At 34.7% G+C, this 26,088-nt stretch overlaps 1 protein-coding gene across 1 annotated transcript in view; it reads right to left on the bottom strand.

The window, feature by feature from the left end:
- ASXL3 (ASXL transcriptional regulator 3) overlaps positions 1–26,088 on the bottom strand; it is a 229,573-nt gene that overhangs the window by 54,120 nt on the left and 149,365 nt on the right. The window contains exon 7 of the mRNA XM_036740756.1: positions 25,300–25,463. Coding sequence (XP_036596651.1) covers positions 25,300–25,463 — 164 coding nt within the window. The remainder of the gene's footprint in view (positions 1–25,299; positions 25,464–26,088) is intronic.

Raw genomic sequence — 26,088 nt, 5'->3', positions numbered from 1 at the left:
ACGATGGATAGAATCTTAGAAAAGGTAGATATGATAGAACTCTGGAGAAAACTGAATGGAAATAGAAAGGAGTATACCTTTTCCTCAGCTTTACACAGTACCACACAGAAATATTAAACCTTTTTCAAACCACAATGCAATTAAAAATTACATGTAATGAAGGTTCATGGAAACATACATTAAAAGTTAATTGGAAAGTTAATACTCTAATCATAAAGAATGAATGGGAAGCTTGGAGGTCTGAATCACAGACAGCTGAGGTGACTAGCAAATCTCTCAGCTCAGGACTCTGTTAGAGCTGGGTGAGAGAAGCACAGAGCCTACAACAGCCACAGCAGCTACTCCTGGGGCTATAAGCCCCCAGACTAAATGTTTAAAAGTCACCTTCATGAATTTCCCGGAGCCATGATGTCGAAGTAAACTGTAAGTGCTCTCATCTCTCCCTTGCTGACCTAGGAAAACCCAGAGAATATTACCCTAAGAAAAACTTTGGAATAGTGGACTCAGAAGTAGGGGGACAGCAGTCTTTTAGCTTGGGAACCTAAGGAGACAGCCCCTCTTGTGGTTGCTGAAGGGGACCAGTACAGGAAGGGAGGCCTCCCAGCAAGTCCCACCTGAGCAGATCAGTGGGAGTTGAAGAGAACCGGGGGGGGGGGGGGGGGGTGGAGCAGGCAAGTGCCAACACCAAGACTCCAGATGTGCCTTTGCACAGTCAGGGGAACTGGCAGACACCAGTGCTATACCACAGTCCTGGGGAAGAGGAGACTTCCAGAAGCCAAACCACCCCTCCCCTACACCTCACTGTGAGCTTCAGTGTAACTCAGAGGGATCTCAGAAAGATTTCACTGGGCCTTAATCTTTCGCACACACCAGGCAGCTCTGGGTCAGCACCAGGTAGCATTATATAGCTTCTAGCTGACAAAACCAGACTTCACAGCATACAAAACCAGTAACCAGGCCCCTAGTTCCTAACACAAGAAGCTTGGGACAGAGCCCCCTGTACCCCAGAAGGAGAAACTCACTGTAAAAGTCATAAAAAAGGCAACCACCACGAAAGAGCAAACTAGAAAACCAAAGACCATAGATTCTTACTACGGGGACCGAGAAGATCAAAATACAAATTCAGAAGAGGATAGCATTGACACTATCCCTACATCTAAAATCTCAAAAGGGAATATGAACTGGTCTCAAGCCCAAAAAGCATTCCTTGAAAGGCTCAAGGAAGATTATAAAAGCCAAATTAGAGAGGTAAAAGAAAAACTGACCAATTCTTTTAAAAATATAATGGACCAAATGAAAAAAAAATTCACTAATGAGTACAAATCATTAAGAAATAAAATGGATAAGGAAGTACAGAACCTAACAGGAGATAATAACTCCTTGAAAAGTAAAATTGGCCAAATGCAATAAGAGGTACAGAAGCTAACTGAAGAAAATAATTTTTTAAAAATTAGAATTGGGCAAGTAGAGGCTAATGACTCTATGAGACATCAAGAATCAGTCGAACAAAATCTAAACAATGAAAAAATAAAAGAAAACATAAAATATCTTTGTAAAAACAACTGACCTGGAAAATAGATCCAGGAGAGATAATCTAAGAATTATTGGTCTACCAGAAAGAAAGCCATGATGAAAAAAAGAGCCTGGATAACATATTCCAAGAAAATAAGGAAAACTACCCCAAAGTCGTAGAAAAAGGATAAAACAGGCATTGAAAGAATCCACTGATCACCCCTTGAGATCCCAAATTGAAAACTCCAAGGAATATTGCAGCCAGATTCCAGAATTATCAGGTCAAGGAGAAAAATACTAGAAGCAGTCAGAAAAAAAAAATATTTAAATATCTCAGAACTACAGTCAGCATCACACAGAACCTTGCAGCTTCTATATTAAAAGTCTGGAGGGATTGGAATATGATATTCTGAAGGGCAAATGAGCTTAGACTACAACCAAGGATCAACTACCCAGCAAAACTGAGCATAATCTTTCAGGAAAGGAGATGGACATTCAATAAAATAAGGGAATTACAGATCTTCCTGATGAGAAGGCCAGATCTCAATGGAAAATGTGATGTTCAAATACAAGACTCAAAAGAGGAATAAAAAGGTAAACAGGGGAAAAAAGGAAAAAAAAAAAACCTTGTCATTCAATAAGTGCAAATTGTTTACATCCCTATATGGGAGGATGATATTTGTTAATCTTGAGAATGGCATAGTTATTATGACAATTAAAAGGGTTATACATAGACAGAGGGTGTGGGTATAAATTAACAAAAGTGATGATAAAAAAAACCCCCAAATTAAGGGGTGCAAAGGGATTATAATGAGAGAAGAGCTGAGGAGGAGGCAGAAAAGGGTAAATTACATCACATGAAGAGACATAAAAACATATTATAGTAGAGGGAAAGAAGGGAGGAAGAAGAACAATGTCTGAATTTTACTCTCATCAGATTTGGTTCAAGGAGGGAATAACATACTCTGATAAGTATAGAAATCAAACTTGCTCTACAGGCAGTAGCAAGGAAAAGGGGAAAGAAAAGGAGGAGGGGTTTAGAAGGGAGGGAAGAAGTAAGGGAAAAGGGTAAGATATGGGAGGGAGACTAACAGGGAGGGAAAACTGAGGGAAGTGGTGGTCAGAAGCAAAACTTTTGAGGAGGGGAAGGGAGAAATAAAAGCATAAACGTGGGTGGAGGCAATAAGATGGAGAAAAAGACACAGATAGTAATTATAAATGTGAGTGTGAATTGGATGAACTCTCCCATAAAATGGAAGCAAATAGAATAATGGATTAAAAACCAATATCCTACAATATGTTGTTTACAAGAAACACATTTGAAGCAGAGGGATACACACAGGGTAAAGGAAAAAGGCTGGAGTGGAACATATTATGCTTCAGCTGAAGTAAAAATGAAGCAGGGGTAGCAATCCTTATCTCAGACAAAGCAAAAGCAATGATAGATCTAATTAAAATAGATAAGGAAGGAAACTATACTCTGCTGAAAGGCATCACAATGAAGTAATATCACTATTTAACATCTAGGCAATAAGTGGTTCAGCATCCAAATTCTTAGAGAAGAAGTTAAGGAAGTTACAGGAAGAAACAGACAGCAAAACTACACTAGTGGGGGACCTCAACCTCCCCCTCTCTGAACTTGATAAATCTAACCTCAAAATAAACAAGAAAGGAGTTAAAGAGGTGAATAGAATTTTAGAAAAGCTAGATATGATAGACCTCTGGAGAAAATTGAATGGGGATAGAAAGGAATATACTTTTTCTCAGTGGTATGTGGCATATACACCACAATTGACCATGTAACTAGGGCATAAAAACTTCGCAATGCAGTGCAGAGAGGCAGACATAGTCAAAGAATACTTTTCAGATCACGATGCAATAAAAAATTATTTGTAATAAAGAACCATGGAAAAATAAACTAAAAGATCTAATCCTAAAGAATCAGTGGGTCAAACAAAAAAATCACAGAAACAATCGATTACTTCATTCAAAAGAATGACAATAATGAGACAACATACAAAAACTTATGAGATGCTGCGAAAGTGGTTCTTAGGGGAAGTTTTATTTCTCTGAATGCTAACATGAATAAAGTAAGAAAGGAGATCAATGAATTGGGCATGCAATTAAAAAAGCTAGAAAAAGAACAAACTGAAAATCCACAATTAAATACCAAATTAAAAATACTGAAAACCAAAGGAGAGATTAATAAAATTGAAGAGGAAATTAAAACAATAATTAGGAATTATTTTGCCCAATCATATGCCCATAAATTTGACAACCTTATGAAAAAGGATGAATATTTACAAAAATATAAATTGCCAGAATAACGGAAGAGGAAGTAAAATACTTAAATAACCCCATCTCAGAAAAAGAAATTGAACAAGCCATCAATGAAATCCCTAGGCAAAAAACTCCAGGGCCAGATGGATATACAAGCAAATCCTATCAAACATTTAAAGAACAACTGATTCCCATACTTTACAGACTATTTGGGAAAATATGAGGAGTCCTACCAAATTCTTTTTATGACACAAATATGGTACTACTACCTAAACCAGGAAGAGTCAAAGCAGAGAAAGAAAATTATAGACCAATTTCTCTCATGAATACAGATGCAAAAATTTTAAATAAAAGATTAGCAAAAAGACCCTAGCAACTTATCACGAGAATAATACACCATGACCAGGTAGGACTTATTCCAGGAATGCAAACTTGGTTCAATATTAGGAAAACTATGAGCATAATCGATCATATCAACAACAAAACTAGCAGAAACCATATGACTATCTCAATAGATGCAGAAAAAGCTTTTGACAAAATACAACACCCAACACTAGAAAGCATGAGAATAAATGGAGTTTTCCTTCAAATGATAAGTAGCATCTACCTAAAACCATCAGCAAACATTATATGTAATGGGGATAAGCTAGATGCATCTCCAGTAAGATCAGGGGTGAAACAAGGATGTCCATTATCACCCCTATTATTCGATTTGGTATTAGAAATGTTAGCTTTAGCAATAAGAAAAAGAAATTGAAGGAATTAAATTAGGCAAAGAAGAAACTAAGTTATCACTCTTCGCAAATGATATGACGGTTTACTTAGAAAATCCTAGAGAATCAAGTAAAAAACTACTTGAAATAATAAATAACTTTAGCAAGGTTGCAGGACATAAAATAAATCCACATAAATCCTCAGCATTCCTATATATTGTGGACAAAGCCCAACAGCAAGAGATAGAAAGAGAAATTCCATTTAAAGTTAGTGTAGACACTATAAGATATTTGGGAGTCTACCTGCTAAGACAAATCCAGGGCCTATATGAACATAATTACGAAACACTTTTCACACAAAAAAAGTCAGATCTAAATAAATGGAAAAACATCAGTTGCTCGTGGTTAAGTCAAGCTAATATAATAATAAAAAATAACAATTTTACCTAAATTAATTTACTTATTTAGTGCCATACCAAACTACCAAAAATTATTTTATAGACCTAGATAAAATAATAACAAAATTCATCTGAAAGAACAAAAGGCCCAGAACTTCAAGGGAATCAATGAAAAGAAATGCTAGGGAAGGTGGCCTAGCCATACTAGATATTAAACTGTAGTATAAAGCAGCAGTCATCAAAATTACTTGGTACTGGCTAAGAAACAGAGTGGTGGATCAGTGGAATAGGTTAGGTATAGAAGATGCATTAGTCAATGACTATAGTAATCTACTCTTTGATAAACCCAGGGAGTCCAGCTTCTGAGATAAGAACTCACTATTTTACAAAAACTGGTGAAAAAAGTGAAAAATAATATTTCAGAAACTGAGCATGGACCAGTATCTTGCACTATATACCAAAATAAAGTAAAAATGGGCACATGATATATACCAAAATAAAGTCAAATGGGTACATGATTTAGATATAAAGGTTGATACCATAAGCAATTTGGGAGAGCAAGGAATAGTCTACCTGTCAGATTTATGGAGAATGGAAAAATTTATGACCAAACAAGAGATAGAGAGCATTACAAAATACAAAATGGATAATTTTGATTACCTTAAATCAAAAAGTTTTTGTATAAACAAAGTCAATGTAACCAAGATTATAAGGGAAGCAGAAAATTTGGAAAGAATTTTTACAACCAGTGTCTCTGATAAAGACCTCATCACCAAAATATACAGGGAACTGTGTCAAATTTATAAGTATACAAGTCATTGATAGTCAAAGGATATGAACAGGCAGTTTTCAGAAATAGAAATCAAAACTCTTTATGGTCATAGGAAAAAATGCTCTAAATCACTATTGACTACAGAAATGCAAATCAAAACAACTTTTAGGTACAACATCTCCCCTGTCAGACTGGCTAACATGGCAAAACAGGAAAATGGTAAATGCTGGAGAAGCTGTACAAAATTGTTTATAGCAGTTCTTTTTGTGGTAGCAAAGAATTGGAAATCAAGGGGATGCCCATCAGTTGGGGAATGGCTAAACAAGTTGTGGTATATGAATGTAATGGAATACTATTATACTATAAGAAATGAGGAGCAGACGGACTTTATAATAACCTGGAAAGACTTATATGATCTGATGCAAGCAAGGGGAGCAAACCAGGAGAACGTTATGCACGGTTACAGATACACGGTTTCTGTGATGACTAACTTTGATAGACTTGGCTCTTCTCAGTGACGCAAGGTTCTAAGACAGCTCCAAAAGACTCATGATGGAAAAAGCTATCCACATCCAGAGAAAGAATTATGGAATTTGAATGCAGACTGAAGCAAACTATTTGTGCTATTGCTATCTCTCCCTCCCTCTTCCTTTTTCACTCCCTCTCCCTCCCTCCCTCTCTTTCTGTTTTGGTTTTGTTTCTTCTTTCTCATGGTTCATTCCACTGGCTATAGCTCTTCTTTACAACTTGACTATTATGAAATAAGTTTAATGGGAAGGTATATGTAGAACTATATCAGATTACATGCCACCTTCGGGGGGGAGGGAGGGTGGAAGAAAAGGAGGGGGAGAAAATTTAGAACTCAAAAACCTATGGAACTGAAGATTGAGTGGGCCAAAGGAAAAAAAGAATCATTGAAACAATCATTAATTTCATTGAAAAAAATTACAACAATGAATATCATTCCAAAATTTGTGGGATGCAGCCAAAGTAACACTTAGGGGAAAAGTTGTATCTCTGACTGCACACATCAATAAAAAGGAGAAAGAGCAGATCAATGAACTGGGCAGACAACTAAAACAAAAATTCCTAGAAAAAAAAATTAAAAATTCCCAATCAAACAATACAATGGAAACTCTCAAAATGAAAGGAGAGATTAATAAAACTGAAAGAAAATTACTGAACCTAAAAAAAAAACTAGATTCTGGTTTAATAAAAACAAGCAAACAATAAACCATTAGTTAATTTGACTTAAAAAATGAAAGAAAACCAAATTTTTAGTATCAAAAATGAAAACAGTGACTGCATCACCAATGAGGATGAAATTAAAGCAAACATTAGGAGTTATTTTGCCAATTATATGCCAGGAAAACTGACAATTTAAGCAAAATGGATAAACTGCTCAGATTAACTGAAAAGCAAATACAGTATTTAAATAACTATCTTAGAAAAAGAAATTGAACAAGCCATAAATGAGCTCCCTAAAAAAAAAAAAAAATCCCAGCACCAAATGGATTCACAAGATAATTCTACCAAACATTTAAGGTACAATTAAACCCAATATTATATCAAGTATTTTAAAAAATAGAAGACATATTATCAAATTCCTTTAATGACACAAATACGGTTTTGATACCTAAACCACGGTGAGCAAAAACAAAGAAAACTGTAGACGAATTTCCCTAGTGAATACCGATGCAAAAATTTACAGCAATATAACACAAAGATTATACACTACGATCAAGTGGGATTTATACCAGGAATCCAGGCAGGGCTTATTCAATATTAAGAAAACTAACAGTATAATTAACCATATCAAAACAACAAAAATCATATGATAAAACGCCTGTGACAAAATATAATACCCATTCATATTAAAAACGCTAGCAAGCACAAGAATCAATAGAAGCTTCCTGAAAATGATAAGCAGTATCCATCTAAAACCAAAAGTATCTATAACAGGGATAAACTTGAAGCTTTTCCAATAATATCAAGATTGAAGCAAAGATGTCCACTATCACTACTATTATTCAATATTATACTAGAAATGCTAGGTATATTTGAAGGAATAAAATAGCAAGGAGGAATCAAAACTATCAATCTTTGCAAATAATATGATGATACATTTAGAGAATCGTCAAGACAATCTGGTACTGGCAAAGAAGTAGAGTGGTGAATAGATTAAGTATATAATACACAATAGTAAATGACCCAAGTAACCTAATATTTGATAACCCCAAAGATCCAAGCTTTCAGGGTAAGAACTCAACATTTGACAAAAATTGCTGGGAAAACTGGAAAGCAGTTTGGCAGAAACTATTCACAGACCAACATGTCATACTATATACCAAGATAAGGTCCAAGTGGATAAATGATTTAGACACAAAGGGTAATATCATGAGTATATCAGGGGAGCACAGAAAAATGTACCTGTTGGATTGAGGAATAAGGGAAGAGTTTATGAACAAACAAGAAATATAGGAGATTATGGTAAAATAGATAAATTTGATTACATGAAATTAAAAAAGACTTAATGCTACTCAAACAAAACTAATGCTGCTGAAATTAGAAGGAACACAGGAAAATGGGGGAAATTTTGCAATGAGTTTCTCTGATGAAGGCCTCATTTCTTAAACACATAGAAAATGGAGCCAAATTTATAAAAATAAGAGCCATTTCCCAGTTGATAAATGGTCAAAGGATATGAACAGGCAGGTTTCAGATGAAATAATCAAAGCTCACATGAAATCAATAATCACATGAAAAAATGCTCTAAATCACTACTGATTACAGAAATGCAAATTAAAACAACTCTAAGATACTACCTCACACCTGTAAGATTGGCTAACATGACAGAAAAGGAAAATGTTGTATGAGATGTAGAAGAATTGTGACACTGATATACTGCTGGTAGACTCAATTAGGAATGATGCCGAAAGATTAAAACAAAGAAAAACTGTGCACATCCTTTGATCTAGCAATACTACTACTAGGTCTGTATCTCAAAGAGATCAATAAAAATAAGAAAGGATCTATTCGTACAAAAATATTTACAGTAGCTTTAGTTAAAAAAATAAATCATCATCAATCATTATCATCATCATCATCACCTCCCTCTTATATGAGATCTTTCAAAGACACAGTCACTGAAGGGTGTTGAGAAGAAGAGTTTCTTTATTTTATACTGTCTCTTCAAAAATCCCCAAGTGAGTCTATAAGATGATAAAGAAGTCAGTGAACAGAGTGAACAGTGAACAGAGATTCTTATAACCAGAAAGGTTTATTCTGAGTAATTAATGGAAAATTTTCCACTCTGGATTCAGTATGCAATGCATCTTCTAAAATAATTTACAATACAAATAGAGCAGGAGAACTTGGAAGATAAGGAAATATCCACAATATAACTAACTTGTAAGTATCAATAGGTATTTGATAAAGCTATATTCTTGTCTAGAAGAAAAAATATATACAAGTTAGAGGGCTAGCAAGGACAAGGGGGGGAGGTGGAGGGTCAGTGAGAGATGATGCTTTTAATCATCAATCCAAATCCTGACATTTTCTAGTAATTACTGGGCAACACAGATCCAATGCCTACAGCAAAAACAAAAGCACCTGTCTTTGCACATCTCTGTGGACTAAAGGTAACAAAAAGCTGGAGAAGATGTAATAAAATATAAATGAAGATTGGTTGAAAAAATAGTGATGTTTAGCCTGGAGAATAGGAAACTTAAAGAGGATTGGGGGTGGGCATAGTATTTGAAAGTATATTTCAAGTATTTTGAAGGTTGCCACATAGATGAGGGAGTAGACTTATGATGCTTGACTCAAGAGGACAGAAACAATGAATGAGTCAAAAGTGAAGGGAAATAAATTTGGGCTTGAGGGAAGTAAAACTTTCTTAATGATTAGAAGTATCAAAAAAATGGAATGGGCTGTCTTGGGAACTAATGTACACCCTGTCACTGGAGGTCTTCAAACACTAGTTGCATGACCACTTGTTGGCACATCACAGAGCTATGTTGTTCAAATACAGGTTGGACTAGATAGCCACTGAGGTCCCTTCCAAAGCTGAGAATCTGTGGAATCTGAAATTTGAAGTGCTAATGATGCCAAGAAAAAGGTAATACTTGCATAGGACATGATTAAAATGTTTTTACTGTCCCTCTCCAGTTCAAAAAGGTAGTGTACCAGAGTGAAGGAACTGTAATCAGAAAGACCTGGGTACAAATCCCACCTTTGATACTTACCAGCTACATGACTGTAAGCAAGCTGATCTCTCAGATTGAGTAATCTCTAAAGACTAAGAGTACAGATGAATTACACTCTATATTAGAGGAGAAAGTTCTCTTCCAGTCCCGATAACAACAGCAACAACATCAAAAATTATAACTCCTTGTTTTATTAACATGATTGTTATCTGGAAAAGTAGGACTACTCAGGTGAGCTATCAAAACTGGGATATGGAACGATGAACAAAGTGGGTGCTTTGTGAGGAAACTAGTAAATTCATAAGTAGAGAGAAGAGTAAAAATCTTAAAAAGCAAAGAATCACAGGCTAGTAGAGATACAAAGGGACCTTAAAGCCCACCAAGTCCAACACCCTCATCATACTGACGACAAAACTGTAGTTAAGTGTCTTGCTCAAAATCACAAAGCCATTCGTAGACAGAGCAAGAACTAGATTCCAGGTTTCATTTTCAATTACATCTCAGTCAAGTAATCTTTCTAGTATACCACAGCTTTGGGGAAATGGAGCAGGATACTATAAGTTCAAAAGAATACTTAGTTCAAGGAATTTCTAAAGATAGTATCCAATAGATACTGCAAGTATGGAAGGAGTGCCAAGCCATCATTGTACAGATAAGGAAATTGCAACCTAAAGGAGTGAATATGATCATTGTTATTATAAACAGTGGCAACAACCGATTTATATACAGCTTTCAAGTTTACAAAGCACTACAATACCTCACTACAGCCTTTCAATAATCCTAAAAGGTAGGTGCTATAGATCTTCATAGCCATTTTAGAAATAGGGAAACTGAGATTCAGGGTGGTTAAGTGACTTGCCCAGGATCACTCAGCATTAGGAAATGAACCCAGGTTTCCTTATATCAATAACACGTTAGGCTCTAAAGTGTAGTGCTTTCAAGCAACTTGCTCATGGCCATTCAACTATTGAGCATTGGAGTCTGAACATAAACCTAGGCCTTAAAACTAGGTCTCAGGTAGAAAAGAACTTGTTTCGGTGGAGCAATAAAAGTGCTGATTACTTCACTGTTCTCCAAGAATGATCTATTGAGAAAATTACTTGAAGAAAACTTACAAGCATTGGAGTCAAAGAGGAAACAACCAAATAGAAGGAGAAACAGGAAGTACATGGAAGAATCTGATTAATGCAATGAATCTGTATTAAGTTAATAGAGTAATGAACAAAATAATGAGAAAGCAACTATTAATTGCATATTATATTTATAGTACTATATACGTGTGAGACAATAAACATGGGTTTCAGCTGCAAGTCAGATGGAAAGGTCTCACTATATTTAAGTAATACGAGATGGTAGCCGTAAGATACCTAATCTCCATATACTTGTCAGCCCTAGGTTCTCTCACACACTAATTAAGTGAATGGAAAGTACAGTGTGGTTCAAGTTCACAGGGTCAGGAAAAGGATACCTGCAATAGGAGAAGTGAAAACAGGAAAAGCCATTTATTTTTATGGTAAAGGTTTTAAGATCTATGTAGCGATAAAAGCAGAAATTTACCTAAGAGAAGTGATAATGGGTCACACGAGCAAAAGATTTCCAGCTAGTGGAAGAAAACAACCCAAGCTGGTGAAGGAGGCTTCTATTTTGGCACTGCCACTCTTGTCTGATTGCTTTATGCTTTATAGTGGAAAGTATATGATAAAGTCAAAACAAATGTCTCTTCCACTCAAGAAGACCTAGCAATCATGGATTGCCACAGAAGGAAGAAATGGAAGAACATGAATAAAACAACTGTAGTTCAGGTAAATTCAAAACCAGGCTTATATGGATGAAGAATTCTAGATCTACATCACTTACTGATGGTATAACCTTAAACATATCATAAATTCTCATGTCCTCAGGTTCCTCATCCGTCAAAATAAGGTAGGTGGCCTAGAAGAATGAATGAATGAAATAGTGTTTATTAAATGCTTACCACGTGTTTAACACTGTTCTGAGGTCTAAGGATACAAAAACAAAAGACAGTCTCAGCTTTCCATGACTCTATATTCTAATGAAGGAGATAATACATACAAGGGAGTGGTAACCAGAAAGGAGTACTTTGGTTTGGAAAGTTACAGGGATGGTGAATGGAGACACCTTGGGTAGACTGGTATATCCTTTCCACTACTAATAGTAATATTGATTTCATTATGGTTCCAGAATGAGGGGTAGAAGAATAGAAGAAGCGAAGTCAAACAAAGGTTGATGACTTATAATGTCCACTGAAGCTTTGATGTTAATGATTCTATGATTTTGAGTATAGGAAAATATAAAATGGCAAGGAGTTCTGGATATCAAATAGTAAAACTTCCTGATCATTAAGGCTTATCAAAAGAATATTCTCTTCCAAAATCCAATTTCCTCTTTCTCTTTAAATTTTGCTTCAAGTATACCACAAAACTATTCTAAAAAGCAACAGCAGTGGCAGCAGGCTATTTGTTGATGGTAAACCAGAAGCTAAGAGAGGTAGAACTACATCACTAAATCCAAACAAGATACTAAAATGTTCCATGGTAAAGCTAGCCTGATGCCTCAACATGGTTGATGCTACCAAGCTTTAGGAATGGGTTCAGTACATTCTATCATACCAAGATGAGCCAAAGTGTAGAGTGGAGACATTTATCCTCAGGTTAGCTACCAGTTAAAGAACTTGTTTGGCCTCAACTCACAAAGCCATCTACCCCTGCTTGAAAAGGAGGCCAAGTTGTATTAACAGTGCAGAGAATGATCCCACCAATGAAACTGTAGGCTTCCTAAAGGAGTGGAGAAATAATGTAAGAGGGAAAGAAAATGCTATCCTTCACCATATGATCCTGCAACTGCAGAAATGCCTATAAATGAGACTTCCTGACAGAAGGAGACTAGGTATTGTTGAAGAATCTGTAAGTGACTAAAGAAAGAAATGTGAGAAAATGTCAGCCATCAGAAGAGTTCTTAGAGATATAGCATCCGTAATGATGCAGAACTGTCTCTCTAAGAGATTTCCAGTTACCTTCCCACATATACACACAAGGATTTAAGTATACCATATGCTCTCACCCACAGGACACACATGATCTACATACAAACAACCAAGAAAGCTATCTTATGTTTTAATTTTATTCCAATTGTAAAAGAAAAAACTTATAAAATTCTCAGATGACTTAAAGATAATTTACCTGTGACAAATTTCATCCTCATAATCACAGACAGGTGTTGCCAATTGACTAGAATACAGCTATATCCAAAGATAATAGTTACCGAAGGCTTCATTTCATGACATGGTTATCACTTCATAAAAGGAGAAGGGCTCCAGTTAGCTAAATACCACAAGTAACAAAAATAGTTCACTTCAGATTTTAGAAGGAAAAGCAACACATCTTTCAGGTATTGTAAGTCTTATTTTAAAACAACAACGATTTGAGACATATGGGTCAAATTCAAATAAAAAAAAAACCTAACTAGAAACTGGAACTGTGTAAAGGTATTCATCAAACTGACATATAAAGGCAAAAAAAAAAATACCCTAGAAAAATGTAAAGATGGGGTTTCTCTTTTTCATAGTGCCACTAGAAAACAAAGATGTCCTTACCCCTGCAAGAATACAGAAAGCCTAAAAGAACAAATACAAACATCTGTTTACAAAATGAAATGTGATTTAGTTAATTTAGGAATTGTCTAAAACAAGAAAAGCCACAATAACACTGACAATTATTCTAACATGCTTTGTCAAAAATGGCAAAAGAGTTCAGTCAGGCAGAGCTAAATGCACAAAACTAAATGAAAAATGTAAATGAAATAATAAATCTGACAAAATGAGAAGAGTGTGCAGGTTGAAAAGGAGTTCAAGAAAAATATAAGAATATCTGAATATGCACGACAGCATTTTAATTGCTTTCCTATCAGGCAATGTGCAATCACATTTTATAGCTTCACAGAATAACTTCCATTAAGCACTTTGTAAAAATATAGATTTTCAATCTCACACACCAAACATAAGACTTAACTACAACATAACTGCTTGAGAAGTATATGTAAGAGGTAAAAAGATGGTAAATAGAAGCAATAATCTATCAGTGTGATAAATGGTTGCTACTTGATATGTCCAAATTATATCCACCCACTCTCCCAACTAAATGAAGGTAAAAGTAAGTAAAAGAATGCTGCCTATAGTTAAGACTTTGTTAACTTTCTGGTAAACTTTTATGCCCAGACCCATACTTTAGAGATAAAATGTGTAAAAATATTCAATAATGAAATCGAGACAAAAAATTTAATGAGGAGGTTAAATGCATTATACATCCCATGTTGAAAAGCATCATTGTGGACATCTGTTCTTTATTAAGAATGACAAAAGGGAATACTGCCCTTCTCTTGTGTTAAGAGTTCACACACACACACACACAGACACACACACACACATATGTATGTATATATGCACATACACACACATATAGCTGCGTTCTCATTCCATGAAAAAGAGTGAACACAATTCAACCCCAAGTACTTTGAGCATCTATGTCAATGAGAACAAAAGAGTGTAGAGAGAAAATGTGAATTTTCCACCTTCTAGCAACTTGAGAAGCTAGGACTATGTTCCCTCTAACACTCTCTAACAACCAACAGGTATTTCATAATTGTTTAACTGAATGACACAGTAAAAATCTATCAACTCTCCTGAAAGCATAAGTCAAGTATAACCTATTTGTATATGATTATAGATGGGCTCTCAGAAGCCGTCTATGACAAGCACATTTTAATGAAAGACAGAAGATACATCTTCTCTCCACTACTCCATGGGATGCCAGTGCCATCAGAGTTGAAAGAGGCAATATAAGTTTGTAGGTACCTATAGATAAAAACCTTAAAAAGAACTTCCACAATCAAGTATCCCATTTATTTAATAAAAGGTAAATGGACTATCTTATTAGGTCATCACTCCACCTGAGGACTTACCAAAGAGCCAAATATTCTTAACGAGATGGTGTAACTCACTTCAGTTATCTGCTGCATATATAATAAAAACATCTTCATGTACACATAAAGCTTTTCAATGCATGTAATGGGATTCAAATATGAATATTTGGCTAACCAAAAGCAAACAAAATTTTAAAAAATATATCTATGAAAAGCAGTTCTATGGGGCAGTAAGAATACTTTATAGAAAAATTAGAGTAATTAGATATGTAAACTAAAGCCTTGTGTAATAATAAAATTTTATTTGGCAAAGGAAAATTAATCCACAAATAATTTAAGTCAACCATTCAAATGGAATACAACTGAATGCCCTGAATGTAACAGGAGTCATCATGGGGCTCAGTCAGTCAGTAACCCTTAAACACAGACTGAATGATTTTTCTCTCCTTTTTCTTACTGTTTTTTGTTCAACTTTGGTGACCTGATGAAAGAACTATGGATAAAGACGGATTTGCTTATTTGTTTTCTTGGTCTAATGATCTAATGAGTAGCATTACAGACTACCAAGGATAGCATAGCATTAGCAAAGAGAAAATCCTAAAGGAGTGGAAATGCCCTAAAATTACTTGTAATTTACTCTATCTAAAAAAGGTTATTGTTCAAACTAAGCTTTGTTTTCACTGAGTATAGTCATCTCATACAATGAGGACTTGCTAGGAATGGCCTTCGTCCAAAAACAGGAAGATTGTGAACTAGCCTAAACAAGCTCTAATAAAAACTGAGATACAAATTTGTTAAATAAAGGAAAATATTTAGAGCCCTAAGGAAAAACTACACAAATAACTTCTAATATTTGGAAATGACAGGGATGGATAGTATTGGAAAAGTTTTTAAAAACTACAATATTGCCTAAATGTTAAGACATTTGATACAGAAGAGTGATTACTTTCAATGTTCCCATTCTATATATTAATTTCGGTGGAATCTGGGAATGGGTAAAGCAGAACAAGAAATGTCAGGGGAAGTCGGCAAAAGCACTTACAAATACAGCCATTAAAAAACCTAGTACTATACAAAGTAAAACTACTGAGGGTTTATCTTATAGAACTTGAAGAATAAAATAAAAATAACCTGGAATCAAACAAGCATTTATTAAGCACCTACCACATGCTGGGGAAAAACAAACAAAAAATCTGCTCTCAAGCAAGCAGCTTAGTCAAACTGGGAGGAATGAAAGTTCTAGAATCTCATGGGAAATAATGAAAAAAAAAAAGAGGAATGAAAGAGAAATAGAACTTCTAGACCTAAAACTACATTATAAAGTAGCAATCAAAGCTATTTGATATTAGTTTAGAAAAAGACAAGTAGATGGGTGAAACCATCTAGGCAAACAACAAGAAATAATCATCAATTCAATAGTCCAATGTTTGAGAAGTCTAAAGAAATAAACCACTAGGGGAAGGATTCTCTATTACACAAGAATTAATTAGAAAAGCAGATGATAAACAGAAAAAATATACTGAAACAAACATTTCACTCCATATAATATAAAAGTTTTTATTTTATATGTAACCTAAATATAAAATGCCACTTTATTTAAAAATTGGAGAAAAATGGAAAGACGTTTCTTTCATAGCTACGGCTGAAGGAAATTTAAAAAAATTTTTAACGATATCTCTTTCGAATCATCTTGATTTTTGAATATATTCTTCCCTCCACTCTCTCCTACAGAGCTATCCTTAGAAAAAAAAATTTTTTTGTAAATTGGGAAAAAGTTTAATAAATCTAATGAATATATCAATCAAGTACAACAACATATATAGTATATACATACATATATGTATGCATACATATACGTATATGTGTGTACACACAAACATACGTAGTGTTCGATGTAGTCCCCCGCCTCTGAAAAGAAGGGAGAGAGGTATACACATTCATAGTTCCTTGGCATGGTGCTTGGTCATTATAATTTCACAACATTCAATTTTCATTTCTTTGTAAATGCTCTTCTACTTAAATTGCTGTAGTCATGTATATTGTTTTGCTTGTTTACTTATTTCACTTTTTTTTTAGTTTAGTTTACAGGTTCTCCCATGCTTCTCGATATTCATATTCATGATTTCTTAGATTGCAGTGATATTCCATTACATTAATGTACCACAATTTAACTTTCCCCAAGTGATGGGCATCTGTTTTGTTTCCAGTACTCTGTTATAGTAAAAAATGCTGCTATAAATGTTTTGGTATATATGGTGCCTTTCCTTTTGTCAATGACCTCCTTCAGATATATGCCTACTAATGGAACTAATGGTCAAAAGGTGTGGACATGTTGTCACTCTCTTTTCACAATTCCTGACTGTTTTCCAGAACAACTGGACTAATATATCATCATAGCAGCCTCCTCTTTCTACATCCCCTCTGACATTGATTATTCCTACCTTTTGCTCTCTTTTGTCAATTTGTTGGGTGTGAACTAAACCTCAGAGTTGTTTTAATTTGCATTCTCTTATTAGTGATGTGAAACATTCTTTCATATGGCTGTTATTAATTTGTAAATCTTCTTTGGAGAGCCATTAGCTGATATTCCTTGACCACTAATTTTTTGGAGAATGGCTTTTAATCTTATACATTTTTGTTATTTGTTTATATAGTCTGGAAATCAGAACCTCATCAGAGGTATTTGAGACAGATTTTTTTGCTAGCTATTTCCTTTCTTAGCTAAGTACCATTAATGTTGTTCATGTAAAAAGTTTTCAACTTCATATAACCAAAATTATCTTTTGTAATCAGCTGTTTACAAGTTTGATTAAGAATTTACCCCTTAGCTACACCTATGAAAAGTCTCTAACTTCCTTCTCTTCTAATTTAGCCCAAGTTATGATCTTTGATGTTCAGGTCATATATCCATTTTGAATTTATTATGGCATACGGTATAAGAGGTGATCTAAATCTAATTCCCACTAGAATGCTTTCCAGTTTTCCCAGCAGTTCTTTTTTAAGTCAGATAACCTGGCTTCATGTTTTTTCCCACTTAATAGTATTTTATTTTTTTCCAATTACATGTAAAGATAGTTTTCGATATTCACTTTTGTAAGATTTTGAGTTCCATCTTTTTTTCTCCCTTCCCTCTTCCTCTCCCCAAAACGGCATGTAATCTGATATAGGCTATATATGTACAATCACATTAAACATACTTCCACATTAGTCATGTTGTTAAAGAAGAATCAGAACAAAAGGGAAAAACCATGAGAAAGAAAAAAAACAACAAAAAAAGAGAAAATAGTACGCTTCGATCTGCATTCAGATTTCATAGTTCTTTCTTTGGATGTGATAGCATATTCTACCATGAACCTTTTGGAGTTGTCTTAGAACTCTGCATTGCTGAGAAGAGCCAAGTCTATCAAAGTTAGTCATCACACAATATGGCTGTAACTGTGTACAATATTCTCTTGGTTCTGCTCCCATCACTCAGCATCAGTTCATTCAAGTCTTTCCAGGTTTTTTCTGAAGTCTGCTTGCTCATCATTTCTTATAGCACAATAATATTCTGTTACATTCATATACCACACCTTGTTCAGCCATTTCCCAATTGATAGGCATCCCCTCAATTTCCAATTCTTTGCCACCACAAAAAGAGCTACTATAAATATTTTTGTACATGTGGGTCCTTTCCCCTTTTTTATGCTCTCTTGGGGGTGGGGGGGTACTTTTTAAAAATAAATTAACTTATTTTTCCTTTTCAACATTCACTTCCATAAGTTTGGTTTTTTTTTTGTTTGTTTGTTTGTTTGTTTGCTTTTTGGCAGGGCAATTGGGGTTAAGTGACTTGCCCAAGGTCACACAGCTAGTACAAGTGTCAAGTGTCTGAGGCTGGATTTGAACTCAGGTCCTCCTGACTCCAGGGCTGGTGCTCTACTCACTGCGCCACCTAGCTGCCCCCCACTTCCATAAGTTTTAACTTTTCTCCACTTCTTTCCCCTTTTCTCTCCCCAAGTCAGAGCACCATCCAACATAGGCTCTACATGTACACTCTTATTAAATATATTTTCACATTAGTCATGTTGTATAAAAGAATTAGAATGAATGAGAGGAACCATGAGAAAGAAAAAACAAAACAAAAAAAGAGCAAATAATATGCTTTGATCGGCATTCAGACTCCATATTTCTTTCTCTGGATGTGGATGCCATCCAGCAGTTCTTGTCAAATAGGAACTGTTTTGCTAGGAAACTTTTTGTTTAGGGATTATTGAGTTCACTGGGTCACTGAGTTCAAATTTTTTATGATTCTTCCTTGTATAATCTACTCTATTTGTTGACTTTCTATGTTTTAACCAGTATCTAATCATTCTGATAACTCCTTTATAACCTGAAGTGGAAAGTGCTATTCCTCCATCATATCTACATTTTTTCATTATTTTCCTTGATATCCTAGATCTTTTGTTCTCCACAAATGAACTTTGTTATTATTTTACTTAGCTCTGTAAAGTAGTTCTTTGGTAGTCTGATTGGTATAGTACTAATTCTGTACACTTACTGGGGCAGTGTCTTAATTTTTATTATATTATTTTACCATATTATATTGGCAGTTAAGGAAATTCTACTCAATACACACATATGTATCTAATTTAGCACCAACTCTCTGCTAAGTTCTTGGTACACACAGAGAAAACTAAAACCACTCCCTACCCTCAAGCTTACATTCTAAGCTTAGCCCAGACATGATCACTAAATATATCTTCAGTTATTTAAGCTGCTTTTTTTAATGTAGAATTTTATAATTGTGTCTACACAGGTATTGTGTGTGTGTGTGTGTGTGTGTGTATGTATGTATGTATGTATATCAGCACATTTATAGGTAAAATAAGTGGGTAACTGAGGAATGGCCAAACAAATTGTAGTATATGGAATATAATTACACTGTGTTAATGGAATAATACTGCACTGTAAAAAATGACAAAGATGAGGAATTCAGAGAAATGTGGGAAGATTTGGAGCAGGTTGGTGGCACAGTATGTGGTATGCCAGATCTGGAGTCAGGAAGACCTGAGTTCAACTCCAACCTTAGGTACTTAGCTGTGTGACCCTGGGCAAATAATTTAACTCCCCCCCCCACTCTGCCCCAGTTTCCTCACCTGTAAAATGGGAATAATAATAGCACCGACCTCCCAAGATTGTCATGAGGATCAAATGAGATAATTGTAAAGTGCTTAACACAGTGCCTAGGATATAGTAAGCACCATGTGAAAGCTAGGTATAGTAATAGTAGTGGTAGTAGTAGCAGTAGCAGCAGCAGCAACAGCACAAATTGATGCAGGGTAAAATAAACAGAATAATAATATATGGAATAATAACAATATAAATAACAAAACAAATATGAACAACTAAGTAAATAGTGGGATTACTTTTGGATTAGAAATACAGAAATTTACTTCCTTTTGTTGGTAAGGTGAGGGAGTATGGTTTGGCATGGAGCACATGCCGTCAGGGGCAGTAACTATGTTGGTCTTAATTGTTCTATTTTTTGCCTTTTTACAAGGGAACTACAAGAGGCAGTAAGCAGAAAGTGAAGTGTCTAACTGGAAACAACAGTGATATAAAATCAAAAGGCATCAATAAAAAATTTTAAATCTATTAAGTTGGAATGACACATACACATATATTTAGATGTCCAAGGAAAAGAAATTTGGAAAAAGCAAGAAGAACAATTAGAGGGAACAAGAAACAGACTGAAATAAAGTCTTTTAGAGGTAAGAAATCAAGGGATAAAAAGCAATTAAACTCAATACAAAATTACCTACAGCAATGAAAATAAATAAGAAAAGTTTTTTGAACGGCAAAATATTTTCATGCTGTGACCACAAAAACTGCTTTAAAGTAGCAGCCCAGCACAACCCTATCCAAACACAAAAACAAAATCCTTCCAGGTGACTGGTTATGGAATTACTTCCCCTAAAGAAGAAAGAATAGTAAACATGCAAAAACTGTAACTAAAACTGAAAAAGGAATTCAGACAGGGAATTCTCTGGCCCAGGCTAACTCACTTTTGTTATTCCAAGACAGCTGTGTGAATGTGTGCTGCTGTGACAGGACCTTTCTGTAATTACTAAATATCTCAGCAAAGAAGCAAATGATCATTCTCTACATAGAAAGAGGAATGCCATGCTATCAGTTGGAGAGGGGGAAAAGAATGGGGCAGTTTTTCAAGGAATGACTATACTTGCAGTCCTTTAGATGACTTCCCTGCGTGTTACTGTTTTTGTTTTTACTTCTATAATTATTGCCATTGTTTTTAATCAAATCCTATTATTTCAGCTAAGAATCCTAGTTGGCAATCTAAATAAGGAAAAATAAGAACTCAGTAAAATTAGTTGGCTTTGAGCTTTACCCTCTCCTAAATGAAAGCTTCTTCCATATTTTTCAGTGGGAAGAACTTAGAATGCAGTAATGATGCAACCTATGAAACCAGTGTTTAAGGAGAAAAGCCAATGTTTATGACATCAACATGTCTAAAATGTTTCTACTGATGTCATGACACATTGTTTTATTTGTGGAACCTAAGCAGGAGTTGGCAGTGATAGATGTGAAACAGTTTGGGGAATTCCATTCAATGAACACATGTATTTAATTTAGCACCAACTCTCTGCTAGGACCTTGGGATCTAAAGACAAAACAAAACAAAACAAAACACTCCCTACCCTCAAGCTTACATCTAAATATAATAAGGGATGATTAGGTATTCACAAGATTGACACTTAAAATTTTATCTTTTGTTTGCCTGGCATTAGAATTGTCTTTATTAAGAGGTCTTGTTTTATAAACAAATGAATGAATGAATAAATGAAATGTCTTATAAGATCTAGAGTTTTTAAGTTTGGAAACTTAAAGCCCATCTAGTCCAAATTCCTTATACTACATATAAGGAAACTGAAATCCATGGAGATTAAGTGACTTGTTCAAATTAACATAGGAGATAGTAAACATCAGAGGTGGAACCTGAACCAAAGTCCTCTTGCCCTAGAATCTATGCTCTTTCCACTGGTTGCCTATTCTGTCCTTTCTCCAGGTTAGGGTACTTAGGTTTTTGTTCTTAAGAGGCCTTTGGACTAACAGCATGTGTGTTTATCTATACTGTTATTATTACATAAATAAAAAAAAATTTAATTGTGCAAACAGCATTTTATAATATTCAATAATCCATTATTTAATCTATAACAGTAGTCTATCAATATAGATCAATAGACTGATGAATGAAAAAACACTTACTAGCCTCTGACTATATTCCAGGCACCATGCTAGGAGCTAAGAATACAAAGACAAAAATGAAATATTCCCTGCCTTCAAGGAGCTTACATTCTATAGGTGGGATAACATAAGAATATTAGAAACAGGTATGCACAAAAAATAAACAAAGTAACTATGTCTTAACAGACTATCTTCATGAGTTATTATGATCCCCAAACTCCAAATCATTATCTGATGATCAATCCTTTGATGATGAGCCTCTCAGATTTAGTCAGGTTGGTTCTCAGATAAGACATACTTTTCAACACCAGGCCAATTTAAAAAACAAGCAAAACCTCTCTGGCTTGTAAGGACCTGCCAGAGCTTACACTCTACCCCACAAAGGCTTCAGGAATCCAGAGTGACTTCCACGTCTCAGTAAGGCGTCCAATTGGGCCTTCGCATACATATTAAATAATGCTCTAAAATGCTATTGATTTCAATATTACTCTATTTCCAATAAAGTTGATGGTAGTAAATTAGTCATGTGGAAGGACACCTTTTTAATGCTATGAGGAACTAAGTATGGTAAGTAATTGTAACGAAATGTTCAGTGTCTGAGAGTTTTCATCCTTCTCCCTTACTACTAGGGCCTAAGGCAGGAAGCAGGGAGGATAGCATCTATTATTCATCAGTTAATCAGTGTCCAGTGAAAACATGGCACTGTACTCAGTGCTGTATGTTATTAGACAACAAGTATCCAGTCTACTAAGTGTGCGACAAAATACAAAAATTAATTTACTATCTTCAATAATTTTGCAGTATAAGTGAAGGGAAAAAATAAACAGGGATATCTGGATATGCTTTCCAGAGTAAAGAAAAAGCTGAAATATCAGGTTTATTAAAATAACTGCAACACAAGTGAACTTTCACTTTCGGATAAAGGTTTAAGATAATTTACTTTTTTCTTATCTTTAATCTTATGAAATTACCATGATCTGTTAGGTAAATGGATATTTCATTACACATACTAACTGTGGAATAAAAATAATAGCATAATTTTTAAAATCAATATATGCAGTACATAAAACAATCTCCATGCAAAGTCTGAGTTATTGTAAATGTATGAGATACTTCTACTCGGGGAGAAAAAATTGAATGTCCTCCTTCCATTTGCATTTATAAAGGCTATGTGACTTCTTTAAATACACACAGTGATGCCAACAGAGCCATCAAAAATCAATAAATCATGTGCTCATGTACTATAAAATGCTTGACAAATGCGTTTATTTTTCTAATCCAAAATTCTCTGCAAAGGGAACTGTGTAAATGTTCCATTTTATTTTAATAGTATTCTCCACAGTCAGAATTACGTGCATTACGACTGACTACAAAACCTCAACATCACAAAGCTTGATAGGATTTTGAAGAGGCTATGGAGCACAAAGCATTCAGTGGCTGGGCATCTAACTTACTCAAATGTTCAAAATATGAATTTAGAGTAAAATAGAGATTAATTAGAATGGTTTAGAATGCAGCAATTTTTTTTTGTACAAAAAAGAATTGGACAAAATAAGTTTTCGGTGGGATTTATGTTGGGGAGAAGGGAAAACATATGAGGAATTTTTCTCTTACACCACCCCAGAAAGCAAAGATGTACATTCCTGAAAAATGATGTATATGACAGAAATGACAGCAAACTATTCATCACTGAGGTGCCATTTGGAAAAGTAATAAAAACCTAAATAAGACTCCACTTAAGTTGACACTTGTTCTACCAAGTGCCATCCATTAAAAAGGTCATGAAAGACCTCTATACAGGTACAGTTTATGAAAGTACAAATTCTAGAAGCTAAAGGAGAGAAAAAAAAACCTGCCAACCATGTTGTAGGAAGGTCTAAAAAAGCTACAAAGTATATCTTAGAAGACCTTGCCCAGAAGTACCCCAGCTTAAACACCAGCAACAAATACTCCAGGCAGTTAGATTTATGGTCTGAATGAATGAAATACCATCTCAATCCAGTTACTTATCTTATCATCTAGAAACCCCTGTTCCTCAGTCTGACCCTTTGACTCGATTCTTTTTCTTAGTTTTCCTAATCCTATCTCAAATTCATGCTGGTAGCTACTGCTATTGCTTTTTATGGACATGACCTGGGATCTTCTGTAGCCTGGGACACCTTTGGGCACATATCCCAGTTCCCTTCTTGGTTAACAAAATATTTAGTCAAAACTAAGCTAAACAGATCTGCCCTTTTCTCTAGGAGTTCCTAACATCACTAGTATTTATAAGGCTAAAATAATATTTTTCTCAAGGTGAACAAGGAAGTTCCTACAAAAGAAATGAGAGGATATTAGTTAAAGTTTGGGAGTAAATATTAGAGTAAGTCATCACAGTTATCAAGTCCAAACTAAGAAAAAAAAAAAAAACTCAAAGGACTAAAAGAATATTACTTTCATTTATGGATTTGTATTTGCATGATGAATGGTATATTATATCTTAGGTCAACGTTGAAGGGGAAAAACGACCATAATGCCTAAAAACAATTGTTTAATAATTTAAGAGCAGACTTATGAAAAAAAATTCCTTCTTGTCAAAACTTATGGCAACCCCAAAAAAATCATATTCTATAATCATGATCTTATATTTTTTAAGGAAAATTTTCTTAAAGAGATAACTCTCATAGGTCACATCTTACTAATTAATTTTAGAATCTTTTCAATAATGTAAATTATATTTAGAACTCACATATTTATCTATAGTTAGCCAAAAACAAACGAACAAAAAAAACCCCTAAATTGTTGCTAATGGTAAATCCTAATATACTCTGGTATGCTCAGGATATGGAACCATAAATTTTAAACGCTTTTTAAAAAGTGTTTGAGAATAAAACATTTACATATTTTCTTAGAAGCACAGGCTTTTTATTGCTGCACTCAATATTCCCTCAGGGCAAAGAAGTAGCTACTTCAAAGATTTATTTGATAATGGAATGGAATGCTTGATTCCCCCCCTCAAATATAGTCAGTATAAACTCTGCTTTTACTGATTTTTATTATACAATGTACTATATTTTAAGATATAATTGGCTCATTATTGAAATTTAAAATCATTATTATTTTATAGATTAAGAAATTAAAATTAAGTAAAGTCATCCTAATTATTTCAAAGGGAATTATCTTAAATAATAGCTCTAGATCCTCTTGTTAACATAACTAGCATTGGAAAACCAAAGCCTAAAACTTCCACTTACCTGCCTATCTACTTCCGGGAGCAAAAGCAGGAGGTATTGTTGAAAATGTTGAGGTAAGGAAGCAAATGTATGTTTGTTTATTAACGCCCTCAGGTTAGTGTTCACAAGAATAGATCCTGGTGTTTCTATGTCAATATCCTCAGCTTTGGTCCATTTCAAATGTCCTGTGGTAAACAAGCAAGAAGTACAACTTTAATGTAGATTGATAGGTGTGGGTTAAATTATATATCATTTTGGCAAGATGGTTAAATTTCAATCCCTATTTAAAATACTGGTACTTAAAGAGGGAAATTTTAATAGTTTCTTCCTTTCTGTCTATCTTCTTTTAATGCTTTTATTTACATCATCTTTCAGTAAAAATCACTTATACACTTTTAACTCAAATTAGCATCTTGGTCCAGATGAACAAATATGTTTTCCACATTCCATTAACTTATCAAGTTGCTGTATTGCTGGAGCACCTGGGTGGCGCAGTGGTTAGTGCACCAGCCCTAGAATCAGAAAGACCTGAGTTCAAATGTGGCCTCATATATTTTTCTAGCTGTGTGACCCTGGGCAAGCTGCTTAAAACTGATTGCCTACCCCTCCCCTTCCCCCCCCCCAATTTTTTTATTCTACTGCCACAGCTAACACCCAAGTAACTTTGGAATACTTTGGGGTCATGAAAGCAGGGGTCTATGCATGGTAGGTTAAATGGAAACCCTTTATAAAATACTGCTTGAGAACCAGGGTTCTAAACATTTGCCATAGATCAGTTGGTAGAAAAGCCTATTAAAAAACCTCCCACTG

This window comes from Trichosurus vulpecula, chromosome 1 (genome assembly GCF_011100635.1).
Source record: "Trichosurus vulpecula isolate mTriVul1 chromosome 1, mTriVul1.pri, whole genome shotgun sequence".
NCBI classification, from domain to species: domain Eukaryota; kingdom Metazoa; phylum Chordata; class Mammalia; order Diprotodontia; family Phalangeridae; genus Trichosurus; species Trichosurus vulpecula.
The sequence above is the reverse complement of the archived record's forward strand: the minus strand, read 5'-3'. Positions and strand labels throughout refer to the sequence as shown.